Source organism: Aplidium turbinatum, chromosome 1 (genome assembly GCF_918807975.1).
Source record: "Aplidium turbinatum chromosome 1, kaAplTurb1.1, whole genome shotgun sequence".
Classification (NCBI taxonomy): domain Eukaryota; kingdom Metazoa; phylum Chordata; class Ascidiacea; order Aplousobranchia; family Polyclinidae; genus Aplidium; species Aplidium turbinatum.
The window spans coordinates 4,971,895-4,994,812 of NC_137472.1; the positions used below are offsets into that span (position 1 = coordinate 4,971,895).

General features: G+C 37.0%; 2 protein-coding genes across 3 annotated transcripts; both read right to left on the reverse strand.

The window, feature by feature from the left end:
* Positions 1-1,441: 1,441 nt before the first annotated feature.
* On the reverse strand, positions 1,442-5,546 carry LOC145769696 (uncharacterized). The gene is made up of 4 exons (XM_082581379.1): positions 5,435-5,546; positions 4,815-5,026; positions 1,799-1,961; positions 1,442-1,646 (listed from the first exon to the last, which is right to left on the reverse strand). Exons 2-4 carry the CDS (start codon positions 4,950-4,952, stop codon positions 1,489-1,491), a joined length of 459 nt encoding a protein of 152 aa, XP_082437505.1. The 5' UTR covers positions 4,953-5,026; positions 5,435-5,546; the 3' UTR covers positions 1,442-1,488.
* On the reverse strand, positions 5,547-20,928 carry LOC145769734 (uncharacterized). 2 transcript variants are annotated; one of them, XM_082581392.1, is made up of 5 exons: positions 20,847-20,928; positions 18,152-18,371; positions 6,549-6,672; positions 6,052-6,124; positions 5,547-5,669 (listed from the first exon to the last, which is right to left on the reverse strand). In XM_082581392.1, exons 2-5 carry the CDS (start codon positions 18,360-18,362, stop codon positions 5,652-5,654), a joined length of 426 nt encoding a protein of 141 aa, XP_082437518.1. In that variant the 5' UTR covers positions 18,363-18,371; positions 20,847-20,928; the 3' UTR covers positions 5,547-5,651. The 2 variants fall into 2 exon arrangements, with proteins under 2 accessions (XP_082437518.1, XP_082437517.1); XM_082581391.1 differs by lacking the exon at positions 20,847-20,928 and having other exon boundaries at positions 18,152-18,788.
* Between the last annotated feature and the right edge of the window lie 1,990 nt (positions 20,929-22,918).

Below are 22,918 nucleotides of genomic sequence, written 5' to 3' on the forward strand. Positions count from 1 at the left end.
GTGTAATTTTGCAAAATTTTTCCGGGGGTACATGCCCCCGTATCCCCCTAGAATGTAAAAAGAAACAACTATGATAATATATGACACACAACTGCTAAGATATTATAGTGAGTTGAATCTTCGCAAAATTAGATGATTCTAAAGAGCTGGTATTTCATTTTGATGAAAATCGGCAACAAACTTCGGTAATTCAGACTTTTAAAATCTCACACAAAATTTAAGGTAGCATACTCACAACACACATTGATAATCTGCTTGAATGGAACATTAACGATATTATAAGTAAGGTCAAAGGTAGGCTAATAAGTTCTAGATGTATGCTGAAGCTTTCCATTTAGCTGTTCGTTCCTTAACTGCCAAAGAAATATAATAGTTCAAAACGTGAAGAGTATCTAAAACGTTACTTGATTATTTTTATAACCGGAATCTAAAAAGTTCAATCGAAAAAAGCTGCAAAGTTTTCTCCCAACTGTTATGCTTAATAAAAATTATTTTTGAAATAAAAAATAGTGCAGAACCTGTTATGCAGCTTGTCCTATCACTTTTCTTGTTCTTTTGTCATTGATGACTAAGGTTTGGGTACCTGGCTGTTGTTTAGTCTTGCAAATCATTTTCCTTGTCTTTTGGAAATTTAGAAGATCATGTTGCAGTTTTGTCAAACTTCAGAGCAGTCCGCACATATTATACAATAATGAATAACTAGCAGCGAGACATCAACAAAGCTGATAAAACATTATTGCTCAGTCCGGCATAACCTGCTAATTCTAATGCATCATTACACATACCTAGAAAGAACAAGAAAATTCAATTGCTTTAAGCCAGAAAGAAGTAAATGAACAGAGTTACAAAGCGAAATCTACTTAAAGGGAAACTGTAACCCCATAAACATTGGCTCGTGAAAAACACGAGAAAGATACGTGTTTTTTTACCCCAGTTTCTCGTGTAAAACCCGTGACGTGCACCCGTGTATTACACGGGTGTTTGCACAAAAGCAACCCGTGTTTTACACGACTTCTAAACCCGTGTTTTGCACGACATCTAACCCGTGTTTTACACGGCATCTAAATCCGTGTTTTACACAACTTCTAAACCCGTGTTTTACACAACTTCTAAACCCGTGTTTTACACGGGTGTTTGCACAAACGCAACCCGTGTTTTTACAGGACTTCTAACCCGTGTTTTACACGACATCTAACCCGTGTTTTTACACTACATCTAACCCGTGTTTTACACGACATCTCTAACCCGTGTTTTTACACGACATCTAACCCGTGTTTTTACACGACATCTAACCCGTGTTTTACACGACATCTAACCAGTGTTTTTACACGACTTCTAACCCGTGTCTTACACATCAAACCCTAGTTTTTACATGACATCAAACCTGTGTTTTTACACATCAAACCCGTGTTTACTATGGCAACTTATTTAGTACCAAAATCACACATGCCAAAAAATACAGATATAACTGAAGACAGTACAGCTGTTTCACACATCATCAGTTGGGCGAACCGTGCTGGATGAAGATGTCCTTGCGACTGACTGTCTTCTTATTCTCTTTTCAGCTGATTTGAGGAATTCTTGCACAACAGCTTTAACATCGCCCATGGTTGTGTCTTTTGTGTAACTGTGTGTTCGAACTGATGCTGTAAGCAAAAAAGAGTTCGTGCTTAGTCACAAAAGCAATAGTCTAGCAATAGATATACAGAATTCTTCACGGCTCAAATATATTAATAGATTGCAACATACGTTCATTAAGCAGGGTATACGTGCAAAATCTAAAGTTTAGGCTACATACCATAAATTACAAAAATAAGTTTGCAATCTTTAATTGGGCGCTTGGAACCGCGTTGACCCATCCAATTAAACTTCGTCATAAGCGTATCCGTAAATACTCCAGAAAGAATTTGCTTTACGCTCTTTTTGTAGTCCATCGAAAAATACCGACTAAAATAAGAAATCTGCAAAACAACATTTATCATATAAAATTTAGACTTCACGGTTATATTCCATAGAATAAAAGTAGAGCGCACTCATACTGCAAGCTGTTAAATTTCATTGTTAACAGTCAGGGCCGTGGAGTCAGAGCCGTAACAATGTTTATTGTTTAGCCAAAGGAGTCGGAGTTTTAAAAATTGCACTGACTCCGACCCCTATATAAAATTGAGGAATGCTCTACATTACAAGGAATTTTAAAATTATCCATTGTCAAAGTGTCAAAAACTTTGGGAAATGTATAATTTTGTTGTTTTGCTGCAAATCAATGAATCGTTGTTTTGCTGCAATCAATGCTGGTTGAAACTTTCAAGAAATTTGCAGCAGTACGACATTGCAAAACTGTTTTAAAGAGGGTGAAAATAACCAGTATTTCTTGTATGTCTATTCTATGAGGAGAGTCGGAGTTGTGATACCGATTCCACAGTAGGGTGATTCAAAATCGATAAAAAAAAACTTTTTTTGAATTTTTTAACTCTCACCCCCTAAAAGTGTGATGAGTAAAGCAATAATATGATACATAAAAAAAATTTTGTCCCACCTAAAGGATTAGTGGTGGCACATCCAGTTTCAATTTTTGCAAATTGGATGAAATTTATTAAAAAATAACATAAAATATTATTATGTCATTGAAATGGTGGATTTACTGATTCACAATATTTCACAAAGGAAAAACAACACCTAAAACACAAATACATGCTAAAAAAAGCTATCAAAGCTAGAATACAACCTGACAAATTAACACACACAAAACAAACAACAAAAAATTCGCATTTTTGTTGCATCAATAATAGTTGATAAATATCAAAAACACTGTCTTTAAAAGTCATCAAATATTTACAAAGATTCAATGAATGCAGAAATGTTATTTTGTAATGTAGAATGTGTTCAGTGGTTATCACAAAGTTTATGCACATTATTGTTTTTCAATCTGTCTCAATGGTATTCTTCCACTATCTGGAAAGTTTTTTTGTTGCTCAGTCACCTCTTGAAGAAGAAACTGAAATTGCTCTTCAGTCTTCGAAAGCAGCTTGTTAAACCGCTGTACCAGGGTCACACCTTGTTTGACATGATCGTTACCGTAACCACTTTTAGAGCCAGCACCTGTGTTTTAGCTTTGGCATAATCATCTCTGTCACCCCAACTAGTCGGATCTAATGAAAGGAGCTCATGTGGAATGTCAAGCTTATGGAAAATTTCCATAGTGTCTTTTGACACAAAGTCCTGCAGCTCTTTTTCAGCAATTCTGGACGGAGGTTGTTTTTTTGCCCTCCAGGTTTTGTTGCATTCTGAGAGAGCTCATCATTTTCCTCTTGGTTTCCAAGCTCACCGAGGTATCAAAAAAGCCAGAACCACTAATTCTTCTGACATGTAACATATGTGGTGTGAAAGTTTATTTGAAGTAGCTTTTGAAAGACCTGAGCAGATATGTTTATACCCTTAGACTAAGAGCTATTTCATTAAATTAAGATCTTGTCGTGGAGCCTCACCTGGCAAAATTCAAGTAATCCATGCTTTCACATGTATGCACTAATGAAGCAAAGAGGCATAGATCTGGAAGTCCAGTATCTTCTTTCTTAGGCAGCTTAAATTGGCTGTGAAAAAGCCAAATCTTGTAACAGTACAATACCTTGGGCTTGACATCCATCGAGCGTGGTGGAATGCAAATGGACAGCGGAAGGCAACCCCATTGTGAAGTTGTTCTCCTAAAAAAGTTATAAGCAATTCCAGCAGGTCTCGGTAATCATCTCGTGGGTGTCTTTTAGACAATTGTTCATTTGCAAATGTCAACAGATCTGCACAAACTGGCTAGATGAAGTTATTGACATGTGCATCAGTTGGGCCTGGTTGGTAATTGGATTGATCAATAAAGTTCCATTTTTCGTGAAACCGCTTGAAGAGGCGTATGTCTGGAGCAGAGGACATACCAGATTTTGTTCCAAATGTGTCTTTCAAAATAAGTTTCATAATGTGATATCTGCAAGCAAAGTGAAGCAAACTTTTCCCAAGTTTCTGCTCCAAAAGAATGCATGCACCAGCGACCAGCGTGTTGGCCGGTGTTGGAGGCAGTGGTGTCAAAGCACATGGCCCTCACTTTCGCACTATTCCCATTCTTCAAATGCATTAAAAACAGCAGTTGCCATCATGTCTCCAGTTCCTGAAGCAAGTTTCGGTACCCAGAGAAGCTTGGAAATGCTGTGACCGGAAACTGGTATTGGTAAACGTTTCACATGCTGCTTGCCTACCAGATCTTCGAGGAGCTTGCCATCTCATTGCACTGTTTTAGAATCATTAGAATGGAACTGATCTTTTATTTCATTCATAATGTCTAGTCGATACTTTTGTCGATATGGTAGAAGAACTTAGCCTGAATTGAGCAGGGTCTTCACCCACCCCCGCCACTGTTTCTGCTGATATATACACGAATCTCCTGTCAGTGACCCATGTGCGATCTAACGCAACTGCAAGACCAGGTGATGACTTTTTCAGGCACTCTTTTTTCTGGTTTATGAAATTACTGCCATGTACTTGTAATATTTACCCAGTTTTTGACATACCGTATTCTACGCTTAGCATCTTGATTAAGAATTTCTCTGGTCCTGGTCAAGACGATGGTAGTGTATCGCATATAGGAAAACTATGAAAATTTTGCATGGGCTGTGCCACCTCTAAATGTTGTCTGATTTCAAAAATCTTTTAGAATACATGTTTTTGCATGATGCATCACATATCTAAGGGGTGAGAATGATGAAACAAAAAAATGTTTTTTTTGAATCACCCTATTCCACAGCCATGTTAACAGTCAAAAAAAAAATTACCAATTTATTTTGAACAGTGCTGTTTCCCAGGTTGTGTTCAAGCTCATCAAAATCCTCCAGGCTGTTGATGGAAAAAGATGGAATGTCCGAAGGGGGTTCATCTATTTGTTGGGCTGGGGCGCTTCTTTCGTTTGTCATTATTATATCCAATTTTTCGTTGACAGAATTTAAAATTCCCTTAATTTCCAGTTGAACAATTCGAATTCGTCGAACTGTGTGAAAAATAAATAGTTGCTTTAACATGATTTGGTGTTAGCAAAGGTGTTTTGCTTTGACAATACAGAAAGAATAGCTCCCACGCTAGGGCAGTTGTGATTTAAGCAGCTGCCAAACAAGAAAAGCGAGTGGTAAATAATACTGCCAATTAAGAACAATGCTCTTGTAGAGGCGCTCACGTGAGAGACTCAACAGATCTTCCAAAATTAGAGAAACTGAATTTTCAAAATGCGCTGCTTGTGAGTAAAGATGGGAGTTACGAAAGATAAAAAAAGAGAATAAACATAAATAGACGAAGTGAAGAATTATAACTAAAACTATATCATCACACCGATGCAGCTGAGCAATTGTTGAGTGAAGTTAATCCAACAAGTTTCAAGATTTTAATTTAACCAGGTGCAAACCTTCACTCTGCAGCGTAACAAATTCGTAACGAGATATGTTCTTGGTCACTTCAGGCGTAGTGTCGATTGCAACATTTAACTGATTGTCATCCACGTGAAAATCAAGGATTGATTGTTCGCGCTCTGGACTTGAATGCTGTGGTGCCCTCACAGAGGAAGATTGTGGATATTCCGAAACTTGTGGCAGTTGCTGCAAGGTTGTAGCAACCTCAGCTGCTCATACAGGAGTAGAAACCTATGGAAGATTTAGTGACCGTCAAAGTGAACATTAACAAAATATATTTAGTGATATGCTTGGCTCCCTCTACACCCTCAAGTGTCGCACACGAAAACAAACTGACAACTATGTTATTCAGGACTGTCCAATCTATCACGCTCCAACTGGGGCACATGCTGGTCTCAAAATCCTGGATGACGACAGCATATTTAGGCAATGTTCGAAAAGTTCTGATTGAACACCTTAATCCGGGCTATTAACCTTAAAATGAGATGGCAATATTTTTTTAAAATCATACCACTTTTAGAAACCGCTCAATTTCTCAAAAAACAACACCTAAAAATCGTCAAATTTTGGGATTATCATAATTCATAAGTGATTAAAGTATTTGTTTACTTACAGTAATGATATTTTCTGACTCCGGTGAGTCGCTTTCATCTGTATATGCAATCCTCATAGGCAACCGGCAATTCCTGCATTCATAATTTGAAAACAGTTACTTCAGCTAGATGTCATGCTTGTCCTTGCTTATTAGTACATTACCTATTGATATCTCGTCAACATCAACATATTTTGCATATACAAGCAATCATCATGCAATAAACGTAGAAATGCATGGATGTACGGTATCTTAAAAGATTAGCTTATATTTGCATCACGGTGTTGTCAGGTACAATGTACAAGCCAAAATGTACTTACATTAGATACAATTTATACAACAATGTTACAAAAACGTTATATACAACTGCCACGTTAGTGTAACTGTGACTTCAATGCAAAGTACTGGCATGCACCCATGTATTTTAAATAAGTTAAGAAAGGGTAAAATTGGTTTTGAACAGTTAAAATCAAAATGAAATGAACAAATATCAGGGAAAAATGAATGCATTGTTATACCGCTTTCTTCTTTTCGATTTAGGTTGTCTACTATCATTTACTTCTTCTTCACTAGCTGCTGTTGAAGCCAAATCAGAAGTATTTTCAGCATGTTGTAACTTTAACAGTGCTTTGGCCAAATCATCTGTTGCAAAATATTAACAGGTCATCTTCCCATAACAGTGATCAAGATTAGGAAAAACAATACACTGGAGAATAAGATCTCATGCATATTGCATATGGAATAATAACAATCTGCTAAAGCGGTTAAATGGAAGTTACACACCAAAAAATTGACAGCTAACTAAGACAAGCAGCTGTGCTGCAACAGAAACAACAGAGCAAGCATAAATTTTGTTGCACAAAACTCCTCATATTGGAAAACATATTACATGTCTAATAGGGTGTGTCGTGTGCCCCCAAAAATTTAAAAAATGGTTGAAAACAAAATTATTTTGTTTGTGGGTGAGGCTTGACTAAAAAAGCAAAAATTCAAAATTTCAAAAAATTTGGTCAAGGTTTAGGTGCTCCACATCCCAATTGCCTGTATTCCCTTGTTGGCTTGACAATAGGGTGGATTGAAAATTTTTTTTTTTTTAATTAAAAAAAAGGGGGGTCTAGACCACTGACAAATTGGCTAAAAACAATAACAAAACTGGTTTCAGGGAGTTGTACCACATATTGGCCGTTCTACCCCCCATTTTATGGGGGAATACCCCCAAAATTCTCAAATCGGATGTAACTTTGGAACTGCTGGTGCTAGGAACATGAGTTTGGTATCAAATGATGCAGAATCATAATGTTTCTATCTGCTCTATGAGGATTTTGGTCTAACGGTAGGCTACAGAAGTGTGACTGGAAATACAATATAGTGCTCGTGTCATGTACACACACAGTAGCAAGTAACAACTTTACTGCACGACCTGGGGGTTACTAACTGGACTGTTCAAAGTGTAGGTGCATAAAACAAATACTGTAATTAGTAGACATAATTGGTGATGGGTAGACTGTGATCTGCCATGAAATCATTGTCAAGGAAATACCAGCACACAGATTGATATACTCCATACTGCTGCATGTGCTAGACTACCTGTACTACATTGAGACTTTAGCAACCAGCACAAAAAGGTGAACATGTCAATCTAGTGGGAATTCCTTCTTGCTCAGGGCTGCGATTTTTTCTTTCTTGTCAAACGACCAAAAATTTTACGCTTGTTTGTCGAATAGTAATATGACGTCACAAGAGTCATATTATAAGCGTTTGGCCGCGAGTTACCGTACCACACAAGTTGTGTGGTATCAAAGTCACTTACTTTAAGTTTTTAATCGCATGCTGGTTGAGTGATTGCAAAGGAGTATCAAGCGCTAAGTTATGTACCTACCGGACATGTATACAGCCCTCGAAATTAGCTTCCATCTACGACGGCAAAAACATTACCAAATCAACACACCTTGGATTGCGGCGACAATTGCCGTATGCTTTAATGTTTAATCAAACGAAATTTTATGCGCTTCTTCATCGCGTGTCACACGGTGGTAGCCCAAAGCATCACGCAAGCTATTTTATGCGCTGACAATGCTCTTGTGAACTGTAAAAAGTTTGCAACCGTATAAATATCGGCTTATTGTTACGCAAAAGTTATTCTTTCATCGAATGCTTATTGTTTACCGGTGTCGTTGCGAATATAAATCATGGTGAAAGAAGATACAGTTAAAAAGTGGAATTTTCCTGCTATTATCAAACAGAAGGAAAAGTTAGTGTGGTATTTTGCAAAATTTGTAAAGAATTTTATGACGGAAACAAATCGGAATTAGAAAAGCTACGGGGTCCAGTGATGAAAGTAGTACGAAATTCTATATCATAAATGGTTCTTTGGCAGTAAAGTAATGCTTCCGATCATATGGCATCGCGCATTCATGAACGGCCAGTTTTGCGTCTTCAATTATTCCAGTGACGACGCGACAACCTCATCCTCCGATTCAGCATCTGATGATTCCGTTTCTGACAGCTAGTTCTTTATCAAACAGACTCGTGTTTGCTCGCAGTATCTCAATTGTGCCGAAATTATGTTAGTGTAAACGTAAATCGAGGCAATCATCTCGCAGTGAGATATTAATTTGTTACCGGCACCTGGTTGAACAATTAACGTTATTTTATGATAATTCAACGTCACTAGATGTCGAATTAATGTAAAACAAACGTAAATTTCTTCTTGGGCATTGTTACGCAGGCAGCAAAATTCGTTATTTTTGCATTGACTTCACGTCTGTAGACGTTGAATCAATGTAAAAATGATGATTTTTGCTGTCTAGGTAAGCAATGTAACCCGCCAGGAAAATTAAATAGATTTGTGCTGACTCGAACGTTGAATCAACCCAAAATTAACTTACTTTTTCCCCCTGAGTTATTTAACGTAACAGCGTGCGTATCGCTACTTTTGGTATTATTACATCACAATAAATCAAACAGTGTGGTCGTGATAGACTACTCTAGTATGTTTTCGGGTCTCGTTTTTTCGATTCAACGTCTGCAGACGTTGAATCAATGTAAAACCGACGGGTTTTGCTAGCTGGGTTGTGTGCTTTTGTGAATGCAAGTGCAAAATCGCCCATTACGTTACCACAGAAACCCTTCTAGTGGGTGGAAGTCGAGTTGCAACCGTGTTTATCTGTCTACTATTCTTTATTCACATTGCAAAACATTTCTGCAATCTTGGAACAACAAGTGCATTAGTCAGACATAAATACAAACTTGCAAACACGTTGACAACTAAAAGTAGCCTACTTCGGTTATTTTATCTATAAAAGAAAACCGTTGTGTCGAATAGCACGAAACGTGTGTGGCGAAATGTTTGATGGCAGGCGTTAGAACTTCGATCAAAGCATTTTCCCGCAGGGTTCAAAATGTTCTGGGAGAGAACTCCTTTCCATAAAATTGGCGGCTTTTTTCATCTGTATTTCTGAACATCTGGTCGGAAACTAGGCTGTTTTCTACATGTGAAAAACTTTCATAGCAAGTATCCAACAGTCATTTTACCAGAGCAATATTGTTAATTGGCTCAAACGGCGAAATACATTCTGGCATAGACGTTCACAACTCAACGTAGCCTAGGTTATTTCATCTATAAAAGAAACCCGTTGTGTCGAATAGCACGAAACGTGTGTTGCGAAATGTTTGATGCCAGACGTTGCAATTTCGATCAAAGCATTCTCCCGCAGTGTTCAAAATGGCGGCGCTGACGCCTTGGGAGTTTCTCGTGTGAAGCGTCGCTTTTAGACCTTGCTTTGAAGTAAGCTACCGGGCGCAAGAAAGTTTACGTAAGTCAGCACTCTTATGATTGCATCACGTGATGCCCCCCCCCCCCCCGATTGTTTCTCGACCTGACGATTTTTTTTTCCTTTTTAATTTCCTTTTTTTTTTCGTTTTTTTTTTTTTTCCGTAACGCACGGCGTTTGTCGAATAGTGATGGCGCGTGTCGAGTGACCTCATCAGTCATCACCGAAAAAGGCAAAAATCGCAGCCCTGTTCTTGCTGTTGAATTCTTTCATAAGTTGACGAGATCGCACCTTCTGACGAATCAGTCCATCCCTTCTTTCAAAACCTACAGCATATAAGCTTGCTTTAACAGTCACTAGCTTAACGTGACACTCCACTGCTTGGTTGTGGCAAGGATAATCCAGCCGCAGAGGTTCGTCGATGACATTGTCAAGCTGTTGATCTGCTAGCGATCTCATGATAGGTGGCTCAGACTTATGAACTGTGCCAAGCTTCACAAGTTGGTGGTATGATTTTGCTTTAGTATTAACCCTATTATCCCTAGGTTCTGAGTTCCACCGAATCCCCAGGTGGTGCTGATTCAGCACCCAGTTTAAGCGCTTATAACTCTTTTATTATGAGTCTCATCATTACCATCTTTTGATTACAGATAGAAAATTTATCTGGGGTTATGAAAATTGTAAAATTGTCATTCAATTGCTTAAAATACTCTTGATTCAAAGCAATACACAAGCAGTACTTTTTTTACCACATTTAAAATAAAGAAACACTGCAATCAAGAAAAAATGTTCGTTTTTTCTTACTCTCCGCGTCATCAGCGTTTGCGGTTTTCATTCTCTCGAGAGATTGAAGGCTGACAAATGATTTTAAGATTTTTCTGTCTGCGGTTTTTCTTGCCGACGTATTTGTCAGCGCTCAATGTAGCTGTTCATTTTAAAGGATTTTAACGTCCGAAGACGTTAGTCTGATTTTGAATAACGCAATAGTAGAATTGCTTTTCTTGAAAAGGTTTCACTGTTGTCTTTCAGGATAGTCAGAAACAATTCAAGCTGTTTCGTCTATAGCCTATGGTTCACACAATTTTGTATTGTTGAGAAGTATCTTATTCTGTGCGAGTCAAACGAATCTTCACGACACTCTGGACACTTTTTTTTTGATAAAAACGTCTTGCAGTTTGTTCCACTCACCACAATGAAAATATTTGTTTTTGATTTATTCTATGGTGTTGTCAAGTTTTGTTTAACTTAGTAAAAGAAACTGTATTGAGTAGGACCGTTTGTCACAAAGTAGATTGTAATAGCAAAAAACAGTTGAATTTTTTGCAGCATCACGGAAGTTAAAAAAAATGCACGAATAAACCTCAAATAAGTTTTGAAGTCCATGCCGACTTGCCTAGCACTACCCGGCAAGAAAAATTTGTGCATTTTGCATTGATTCAATGTCTGTAGACTTTTTTCTCAGTACTAAAATTACATCGTTTTAGTTGCTGGGTAAATCCTCATAAAAACGGCAACGTCACTGCAACTACATCGATTTCATAGTCCAGCCACAATTATTTATTCAATCAAAAATAAGATCAGAAAAGTATTAAATTTTGTATTGCAATGCAGCACAAGCAGTTTATAATATTGTGCATTTAAAATTTTCTATTGTATGCCTGTTTTACTTTGCATTGCAATAAATTGCCCAATGACGACTAAATAAAATCCTGCTTGAGACTCGCGGCAGTTTGAACATAGCAACTTTCGTATAGCGCCTGTATTGCGAAGTCCACGCAGAAGTTATTTTCCAATGCAGAGCTAACTGCCATCAAATTGTGATAATATTTAGCAGGTGGAAATATGAAAAGCACATGGATAACTCTGTACTGCAGTTGGGTATAATGTGTTGCAACATTTTGAAATGCTGTTGTTTCTGAAAGGAAATTGATGTTGTGCCTCTTCGCTCATTTTAGATACCGATATAAAAGTATTGACACGGCCTTCTGCTTATAAGTACGGAGTGTCCTTGGCATGTCGTTTTTTCAATTTTTTATTTTTTTATATTTGGTAGGCGGACGTTTTGGGCTTGGATTATGGATTTTTAGAAGCATTATAGTATGTGGACAGCTAGCAGAGTGATCGCTGTTTTGTAGTTAGGCAACAGCTACGAACAAAGTATCGTCTTGCCCTTTATCATGTATTTTTCAACTTGTACTTCATGCAAAGAAGAGTAGTTGTAGGTCAGTACACATCCATTTCTTTGAAAAGTAACTGTAACAAGTTACTTTTAAAAAAACGGTAACTGTAACTGAAACTAGTTACTTTTTGAGCGAAGTAACTGTAACTCAATTACTTTGAAAGTAACTAGTGCCCACCACTGGAAGTTATGCTTCGCTCTAAAAGCCACTCGGCTGACGTCACCTATGTATACAGTCTATTTTCTAAAGTATAGCGTAGTTATCTAAATCTTTAGAAAGTTAAAGGCATAAAAGATGTTAGAAATTGTTGCCCACATTCGATAAATGGATTCATAATTATCAAAATAATTTATAAAATGAGGCCCTGATTGTGACTTTAAAACAAAAATTATTTACATGAACATGAAAGACCAGCGATCAAATTAATCCTTTTTAGCTTTGGTTCAACGTCTGCAAATGTCTGTCTGGGCGATGCTTAGGAAAAAGAGGTTAGCTTCATTCCTAAATCCTAATAGATATAGGCGTCAGCCCTTCGCGATTTACAAGAAGGTATCTACGCTCACTTCAAATGCTTCCTTCTCAGCACGTATGTAAAAGTTGTCGCCTTTTCGTTGACATAAATGTTTAATCAGTGGGAGAAAGGTTTAAAAATATTTGGAAGATTTTACTGTGATGAATTTTATAGCCGGTGCATTAGGACGGCAACAAATTATGATTTTCTTTGAGATACGTAACCTAAAGCAGGTGATCGATGCAAAAAAATAATAATAACAAACACGTACACAGCAAAGAGTGATCAATGTTCTGATCTAATAGCCTACTTCGAAAACCGTACGTTATTAGAGTAAATAGGCCTACTCGTTTTTTTTTCTAGGTATGGCAGAGCGAACAAATTTGCTCTCATAACGTTGATTCATTGTCTACAAACGCAAACAAATTGCAGACTTGGTAGATTGACCGAATCAGCATTTGCGTTGAAACGATGAAACTCTCACCAAGCACTTTCATGAAAAATTAAGATCTGTCCAGAAAATGTGGATAGCCTACATTTTGCAAGTGGCATTTGAACATTTAGGCGACTGGAGAAAATTCAAGTTTGCAGTGATATGACGTTTTTGAATGAAAGCTCTTTGTATGGTCATCGCCACTTCCCAGTTTTGAAGGTAAAATAGATAAATGTGTACAGTGTTGTTGTTAGAAAAGGAATTCATAGATTGCGTTTGAAGATCAAGGAATTGTGAGATCATAAGTTACAACTGCTATGAATCTCACAGCAAACAAAAAGATTTTTTATTTAGCAAATTGACTAAAGATCAGCGTTGCGTTCAAACGATGAAATTAGTAGCAAGTGTTTTGATAAAAAAAATTGAAATCTACCAAGAAAATTTACTTGGGTGTTTCACGCCGCTTCTAAACATTTCCTGGGGATGTTACGTTTACTGCAGCAAAATGATGTTATTGGATGAAAGGCTTGTGTATGAAGTAAAATCCTGCGTCAGCACAAATCTTTGATTGACAACGCTAAAGCAGAAACCACCAACCAGAAAATGAGTCATACATTTTTGCGGTTTTGTTTTCAGACAGTTTTCGGCCAGCGCGACGCTCCATATGAGCAATAAAGAAACACACAGTCTTCTCCGAAAAGAGCAATTTAGCAAAATTTCACCAATTGCATTTCAAAATGCATATGTTTGCATGAAAAGTATAAGACATTGGAGGCCCAAATTTACACACAATAAAATTCGATGATATTTAGGAAAAGTCAAAAAGTTCTGGATGCATGGAGCCAGTGGTTAAGCCGCGACAGCACATTTGAAGTGCTTGGTGCTGATTCAGCACCACCTGGGCAATATAGGGTTAAGCTGTGGCACAAGAAATCTGCATATTGCAGGTGGCACGGCTGGTGAAATTTCCTTTCTCAGCTTTCGATTTTCATCTTTTGCTTTTTGTGAGGAGCCAACATGATTCTTGCTTTGCTTTTCCTGTGCTTGTGCACCTAAGGAATAGATTTGTTGGCCTGCTGCTTTTCTAACTTGGCAGTCTTCATCACCTAGCATTCCAACAATGACATTTTCAGAGTTAGCGAATAATGCATTGCATTCCAAAACCTTCTTGGAAATCTTTTACTTCTTGGTTTGGGAAGATTTCTTTGCAACATGTTGAAGAAGTTTTTTGACCCATCAGATAATGAATTGTGGTGTTTTATTTCAAACCAAGATGGGAAGCAAACCTTGATGCAGTACTCAGACAAGTTCATGAAACTTTTGGAAGGGTTGATTGCATGAGTGTATTTACGAAGTAGCCTACAAGCAAGTGTTAGCCACCTTGAATTGACATAATTTCCCGACTGACAAAAACTGCAAATCTTCATCAACATTCAACATGCCCAAGCACAATGCAGGCATAATCCATATATTACACTGGTAAACAAAAAAAGAATTATTTTTTGCTCCATGAACTTTGAAGACTGATTTAGAGTTATTTTGCGGTGCTGAATCCGAATCTAACCTCAGATCACGTCAGCTTTGTGAGATATGATAACAACAAATGGTTACTTTTGTCAAAAGTGGAAGATTTGCCATTGCGTTCACCACCAACATATGCAGTGCTATAACGAATGGTTAGTGTTAGACAGACCAAAACAGCCTAAGTAAGGTTACTGTACAAGCATTGCCACAGGCCTACTTAATCCTTTGTGGTTTCATGCAAACCTTTGATGGGGAGGGGGGGTCAGTTATACTTTTAGCCTCCCTTTTAGATTGTTATTACTGCATGGTTAATAATGTTGCTTAGAAAACAAATTGGTATCAAAATTATATTTGATGTATTTCAGCTACTTATGCACGACATGGCCTGGATTTCTGCATATAGGGTCATTCATTATATTTCAGGTCATGAAAAAACCAATACTCTTGGAAATGTTTCATACTTTGGCAGTAAGTTCACAATCATTAACTGAGCATACAAAAAAAAATTTTTTGAAATTGACCAAGTGGTTTAGAAGTTGTGGGGGTTTGAAATGCACCACCTGACAGGGGCATCGTGCCCCCCCAAAATTCAAGTTTTGCTAATATCTCGTAATTTATAGCTAAAAAAACAACCAAAATATGTAGAATACCATTTTTGGGGGCAAGGAATCTGAATTTCCTGTCAAAATTGGTGAAAATATATCATTAATAGATGAAAACAACGTTTCAAAAATTTTGGGGGGGATAACTTTGGGGGGTGCTTTGGCCATGTAGCCATGACCAAACTCAAAAATTTTTTTTCTGAACTTATTTACCTGTTCATGTTATGTCTATATGATGAGTTATTTTAGTTGTTCCATCTGTTTTTTGAGAGGGACTGCAGTTTAAAACTGATACTCAGTTTGGCAAAATTCCAATTTCTTTGACATGAAGTTTTGGCATTTTTGAAACAGCAAATTGCAATATCTGTCATCAGACAGTGATTTGTTTCAATCCATATGATCAAAAAAGTTAAAAGTATAATTAAATCCCATAGGTACAGCTTAGAAATTATTGAGTGAGGATCAAGTAATAAAAAAAACACCAAATTGCATATCAGTCTAGTTAAAAAGTTTTTCAAGTTTGTTCAGTTCTTGCGAGCTAAAAGTGTAACTTCTACCATTGGATGTAGAAGGTGGAGTTAGTTTCAAAAGTGCAGAAATGGGTGGCATCCAGCATATCGTCTTTTCCAAACCAAACTGTTTAACAACTCCTTTCCTGCTGAATAATAAAAACATCACGGCCAGGCAGTTTTCTACTTCAATGAAAAGTTAGTTCAGAAATGATAAGGGTGCATGTGCTGGTTTGATAAGAAACGGTAGTAAAATCTTGATCAGACTAGCTGTGTGATATCAGCTGAATAATAAAACATTGGTAGTTTGACACATAAAACAATTCTTAAAGAAATAGACCATAATATGGCTGAACCCTGCAAATATTGTGACAAAGCATCAGTTATGTTTCAATTATTTTCATTTTTTCGATATATATGGGTTGATATTTTCTAAGTTGAATATTTTGGTTTATGCAAAACTTACATCAATCAAATTTCGTGAAAATATTATACTTCAATTGCTTTGTTTGAAAAAAAATTTTTTTTTGGCATCTTTTTCTCAACGCTCCGAAATATTCCCCAAACTTAGAGTATCAAAAATAAATTAAGAAAAACTTTAAACCTAAATTACCATTTGAAATGTTCATTTTAGCATATTTTTAATAACAATTTATGGTAAATGAATTCTTTGGATCTTAAATTGGTAAAATGCATGTTTTCCAGGGTTGTCGGTATTTTACCCGACCCAAAAAAACCCAGGGTGTTTTTTTTTTAAAAACCCACTTAAAAAAACCCATAAAAAAAACCCAGAGCATCATATTTGTCAAATTTTTATCAGAAAATTGAAAAAATGAACCAAAGTACTACAAGGTACTTAAAACAAACTTCAAATTAGGACTTAAGGATGTGATTGTGAAGGAAATTTCCAAGGATAAATTGAAAACGCAGTGGATATTTCTGCACACAAAAATCAAGTAATGCCACTTTGTACTACACTAAAACTCATTTATGCAAGAAGGCCTAATCAGCCCTAGTGCATTATTTTATTGAGTTATGCCAGCATGTACTGTGAGTGAGAGGCACTTCATTGGTAAAAAGTAGTATTTGAGGTGAAATAAGCATGAATCTACCTTTTTTGCATCTTTTTTCTGTGCAACCCTGATGTTTTCAGTGCGAAAATCGTTCAAGGTAAAGAGTTATTGTCAAAAAATGAAGGCGCAAAATGAAAAAATGACTGTGCTCAGCTTCCAAAATCCTACTAGTGGCCGAAAATTGAAAGTGCTCTATCTCGGCCCCCAATGAAGATACTTCAAAATTTTTTTTGCTACTTGCATCATTTTTTAGTATGTACAAAATATGTCAAAATAAGCAAAATCTGTGACTGGTGGTTACAAAATTTGAAAAAATCGGATGATTATAAGTGGAATGCCCCACTGTACAGTGTACAATGTTAAAAAAGCATTTAAAATTTGCAAAATTTTAGAAAGAATTTTGACCACCAGTCCAGGCAAGGAACAATATGGAACAACAAAATTGGAGTGTGTTTATCAAAATATAAGTCCAACTTAACATCCCCCCCAAAAAAATTGTTTATTTTTTCTTCGACTACATGGGCAAATTTCTCCCCAAAATATATACCTCAAAAAATATTTATAATCGAATTACTCCAAAACTACATGTTTTTCTTATATTCTGTTAGCAAATTTGGATTCCTCATCCCCCAAAATGGTATTCTACATATTTTCATCAACTTCCTAGCTTCAGTATAACAGATATTGGGGCATTTTTACTCTTTGGAGCTAAAATACTGCCACCGTGTGGTTAAAATTTAAAATGGTGTAACTTTAAAACCCCTCGACCAATTTCGAAAAAAAATTTTTTGTTGAGCTCAGTGGGTTGCCATCTCTCACATATGTCAAAATAAACCAAATCGGAAAGGGTGGGTGGCATTTCCTCTAATTTTGACCTGAAATATAATGGAATGACCCTATAGCAAAATATGTATGTGCAATAAACGCAACGTCAAATCTTCCACTTTTGACAAAAGTAACAATTTGCTGTTATCATATCTCACATACCTGACGTGATAGGATAAATCTGAGGGCAGATTTGGATTCAGCACCCCAAAATTACTCTAAATCAGTTTTCAAAGTTCGTAGAGCAAAAATCGTGTAGACCAGTGTTATGTTAAAACAAGGTATTTATGGAGTATGGGGGTCGAAATTCCTGTATTTTTAACTGCAATGTGGAGGACCTAAACATTAATATTTTTTGCTGAAACTTCATATTATTGTTGTTTCAGTGAAACCTTACCATTGAAAAAAAATAATACAAAAAATATGAACATTGGGGCACACGACGCACCCTAATGTCTAATGAAACTTAACACTTGGCAACATAAATTGGTAAGAGAAAATCATAAGGCAAGTAAATTCCAACTATCTAATCCAACTAATACAAAGTTATGTCACCATAATGATATGATATACTGTCAGCCATTGGGTAGCCTACTTCTACTGGCAAAGTCCTACCTGTGATTGTTTCCAACTTTTATTTATGTATATATAACTTAACGGATATTATAAATTGAGTATTATTAATGTTTACCTGTTTTGTACATAATTCGTACAAGATACTTTTTCCAATTTGGATTAACATCTGAATTTTGAAGACATAACTGGCGAACCTTGTAGCCGGGAAGCTCAGGCCAATAACATTTCAAAATATCATTCTCATGAAATATCCATTTCTCTAGGACAAGATCAACTTCACCTCTTGATATAAAGTCAACGACTGCAAATGCTCTCATAGTCTTCATATTTTTAATCTACAGTAGCACAAAATAGACTGGACTTACTTATTACTTAACATAGACACCTAAAGTATTTTCAATCAGTGTTATTACTCAAGACTGCACGGTGCACATTAAATGATAGGCTTATCGAGTAAAACTATTCGTACAATAGAAATAAATACCGGTAGCATCTAATGGATGGAATAATTCCCTGGCAACAAGACTTCAACAATCGAAAACTTCACTCTGTCAATCTCGGTGACCGGGCCTGTGTCAGTGATTCAAGGGTGCAACCTAGTTCGTACCCTGAACAAAGTGAACAGTTCGTACCCTGAAAAGATCGAGAGAAAAAATTCATAAAAGCCGAAGTCGCTGTTTGGAGTTTCCGCAAACAAACAAACTGAAAAGATCGATAGAAAAAAATAGAACAAAGCCGAAGTTGCTGATCGCAGTTTCCGTTTTTCCGCAGTTTCCCCAAACATTTTAAAATTTCCGATAATGATCCTAAGAGTTTGCCGAAGACGCTGATCGCAGTTTTCGCAAACATTTTAAAAGGGTTAGGGTTAGGAAAAGACTGAGAGAAAAAATTTAAAAAAGCTGAAGTTGCTGAACGCAGTTTCCGCACACAAACTGAAAAGATCGATAGAAAAAATAGAACAAAGCCTAAGTCGCTGATCGCAGTTTCTGTTTTTCTGCAAACATTTTAAAATTTCCGGTAATGATCTTAAGAGTTTGCCACAGTCGCTGATCACAGTTTCCGCAAACATTTAAAAAGGGTTAGGGTTGAGATCGGAGTTTCCGCAAACATTTTAAAATTTCCGGTAATGATTCTGAGAGTTTTTGTTTGTTTGCGGATACTGCGATCAGCGACTTCAGTTTTGTGCTATATTTTCTCTCGATCTTTCCAAGGTCTATTTTTCCAAAATTTTAAACTGTTTGCGGAAACTGCAATCAGCGACTTCGGCTTTTTTAAATTTTTCTCTCAATCTTTCCAGGGTACGAACTGTTCAGGGTATGAACTAGGTTGCATCTATGATTCAAAGCCTCTACAACAGCGCTTCTTAACCGGGGGTGCTAGCACCCCTTGGGGGTGCTGGAATAGACTGTAGGGGGTGCTAAATGCATGCAGTATAATACCAAAAAATGCCATTTTACTTTTCTGCATTTTTTCATCTTTCTGCCAGTATCAGCAGTTGTCATATCAATGATTGCTGTTTTGAAGTAGCCAACATGATTTGCTGTTATTGTAGTCATCTCCCAGTCAAGTACGCAAATTGATCCTGAGTAGATTGTGCGAACTTACCTGGTGGGTGCTTTGTTGTAATATTGTTGCTCACCTCTCGCTTCTAAAAACCACCATGGCAAAATACATTCCCACAAATCACTCGTATCCAGAGAATGGATACAGCAGCCCTTCTTGGCAGACATGAGTGATGATAATAGACTAAAACTGATTGACATGCAGGTGAATCAGAGTTGTTGGACAAAATTTCGTCCTTCCGCTTCCTGATTTCTGGTGTGATCAGTTGACAGCATATCCTGCATTGGCACGAGCAACACTAAAATTGATTGTTCCATTTCCGACTACCTACTTGTGTAAAAAGGCGTTTTCCACTATGCTCCAAATAAAAACAAAGGAATCGCCTTCAACATGGGTTGCTCCACGATATGAGAGTGGCTTTGACCAACACGAAGCTTCGAATAGAGAAATTGTTCACACATAAGCAACAACAGAAATCCCATTGATACATGTGTAACTATAGTTACCCAGCTGGATAACTTAAGTATGCTTAAGTTTGTCCATGTTCTTTCACTATTCTCGGGTTTTCCTATTTCTTTTATCACTAATGACGATAGTAGTTTTGAAAAATAAACAAAATGATCAATTTGTACATCGCTTTCTTTTCAATAGTGCAGGCCAAAGTTTAATGGCGGCGCCGAAATTTTGACATGCTTTTTGATCGCTGGCGGTATATTTTGTATTTTTTGTCGCCTAACAAACTGTGCTGTTGTTTTAAGAGGGTTGAATCACTTACATATGATTATAATTGAATTTCTGTTGGTGAATGAAAGTCAAATACCAAATCCTGAGTCAACTTCGTTAAAACAACAGCACAGTTTGTTAAACAACAAGAGACTTCATTACAAAATATATCGTCAGCGATTTGAAGGCATGTCAAAATTTCGGCCTCTACTAAACTTTTGGTCGGCACTGTAGTAGTCGTATGTCAACAATAGTTAGGGGGTGCTAGACTGGTCAGGCCTGTTTACAGGGGTGCTAGAGTCCGAAAAGGTTAAGAAACGCTGCTCTACAAGTACAAGTAACGGTATGCGAAACTGCCAGGATTAAGCTCTGCAAGAAGCTTTCCCAGTTCGAGGATAAAGATTCAATCTATCAATCAAATGCACTGTCTACAGAAAGCCCTGTAGTCTGTAGGTAGGTACTTCAATAAATGACATCACAGGCGCTTAACTTTAAGACCAAAAACAGGCACAGCTTTTCGCTACCTTTTTGCAGCCTTTCTGAAATTGTGCACAATGTTTTGGTAAAAAGAAAGATTGAACCTTTTATCTTCAGGCGCTTTTCGGCACATTTAAATCAGTTAGTGATTTCTAAATATAAATGGAAGATTAATTAACACAAACCTTGTAGCCTACTTAACAGTCACTCTAAAAAGTCCTCTCATAAGCTGATAAGTAAATAGTGAAATTCCATGCCATTTTTTTATGTCACAGTCTCACAGAGATATTTAATCAGGTGACCGCTGGTAACCGCAATATAAGATTTACGAAAAAGAAAGGGGAGAAATTCGGTCGTAACAATGAAAATTACATAATACTGTATTCTGACTTGCACAATTCCTATTGTAAAGATATTAACATAAAATACATCAAATAGCCTACTAGAGTTGAAAAATTTATTTTAAAAGAAAAAAAAACAAGATGAAACAAACTTGCTACTGGCGTGTATAACACGTTAAAAACACGTGAGTAGCCTACACAGAAAAAAGTGAATGTGCAACTGCAGGGATTTTTTAAAGATATTGACATAAAACGCATCAAATAACCTACTAGAATTAAAAAATTATTTTAAACGATAAAAACAAGATGAAACAAACTTGCTACTGGCGTGTAAAAAACACGTGTATAACACGTTAAAAACACGTGAGTATACATAAAAAGTGAATATGCAACTGCAGAGATTTTTTGAAGATATTAACACAAAACGCATCAAATAGCCTACTAGTGTGTTTCTCGTCAGCCGATTTGTAGCAAGAATTGACAGCGACAGACACGTGTTTCGCCCATGAGGCTGGGCTCATCAGTATCGCACCGTATTCTGCCACAAATTTATTCGACCACCGCTTTACCAGTCAGTTTAACTCTTATCTTTGTGGAAACAAAGAAAGAGCCAACAAAACCAGCAGGCGCCAGGGCAGAGGACATTGTGAAGAAAGGGACGTTCTTCCCGGCTATCAGCACAAGGCTGAGCACTCACTAGTACAGCGAGCAACTGCGATTCGCCAACCATAACGGTGTAGCTTCCACGCTAGCCATTCAGACTTTCCAATCAACAATATGTTTCTCGGCAGCCGATTTGTAGCAAGAATTGACAGCGACAGACACGTGTTTCGCCCATGAGGCTGGGCTAGCCATTCAGACTTTCCAATCAACAATATGTTTCTCGGCAGCCGATTTGTAGCAAGAATTGACAGCGACAGACACGTGTTTCGCCCATGAGGCTGGGCTCATCAGTATCGCACCGTATTCTGCCACAAATTTATTCGACCACCGCTTTACCAGAGCGTGGAAGCTACACCGTTATGGTTGGCGAATCGCAGTTGCTCGCTGTACTAGTGAGTGCTCAGCCTTGTGCTGATAGCCGGGAAGAACGTCCCTTTCTTCACAATAGCCTACTAGAGTTGAAAAATTATTTTAAACGAGAAAAACAACATGAAACAAACTTGCTACTGGCGTGTAAAAAACACGTGTATAACACGTTAAAAACACGTAAGTATACAAAAAAAAGTGAATATCTAACTGCAGAGATTTTTCAAAGATATTAACATAAAACGCATCAAATAGCCTACTAGAGTTGCAAAATTATTTTAAACGATAAAAACAAGATGAAACAAACTTGCTACTGACTTGTAAAAAACACGTGTATAACACGTTAAAAACACGTGAGTATACATAAAAAAGTGAATGTGCAACTGCAGAGATTTTTTGAAGATATTAACACAAAACGCATCAAATAGCCTACTAGAGTTGAAAAATTATTTTAAACGAGAAAAACAACATGAAACAAACTTGCTACTAGCGTGTAAAAAACACGTGTATAACACGTTAAAAACACGTGAGTATACAGAAAAAATGAATATGCAACTGCAGAGATTTTTCAAAGTTATTAACATAAAACGTATCAAATTGATATTCTAGAGTTGAAAAACTTGCTTCAAATATGATATAAAGCATTATAGCAATTGACGGCATGTGTAAAAAAACTCGTGTTAATCACGTGTTAAAGTGGTGTATAAAGAACCAGTGGTGGGCACTAGTTACTTTCAAAGTAACTGAGG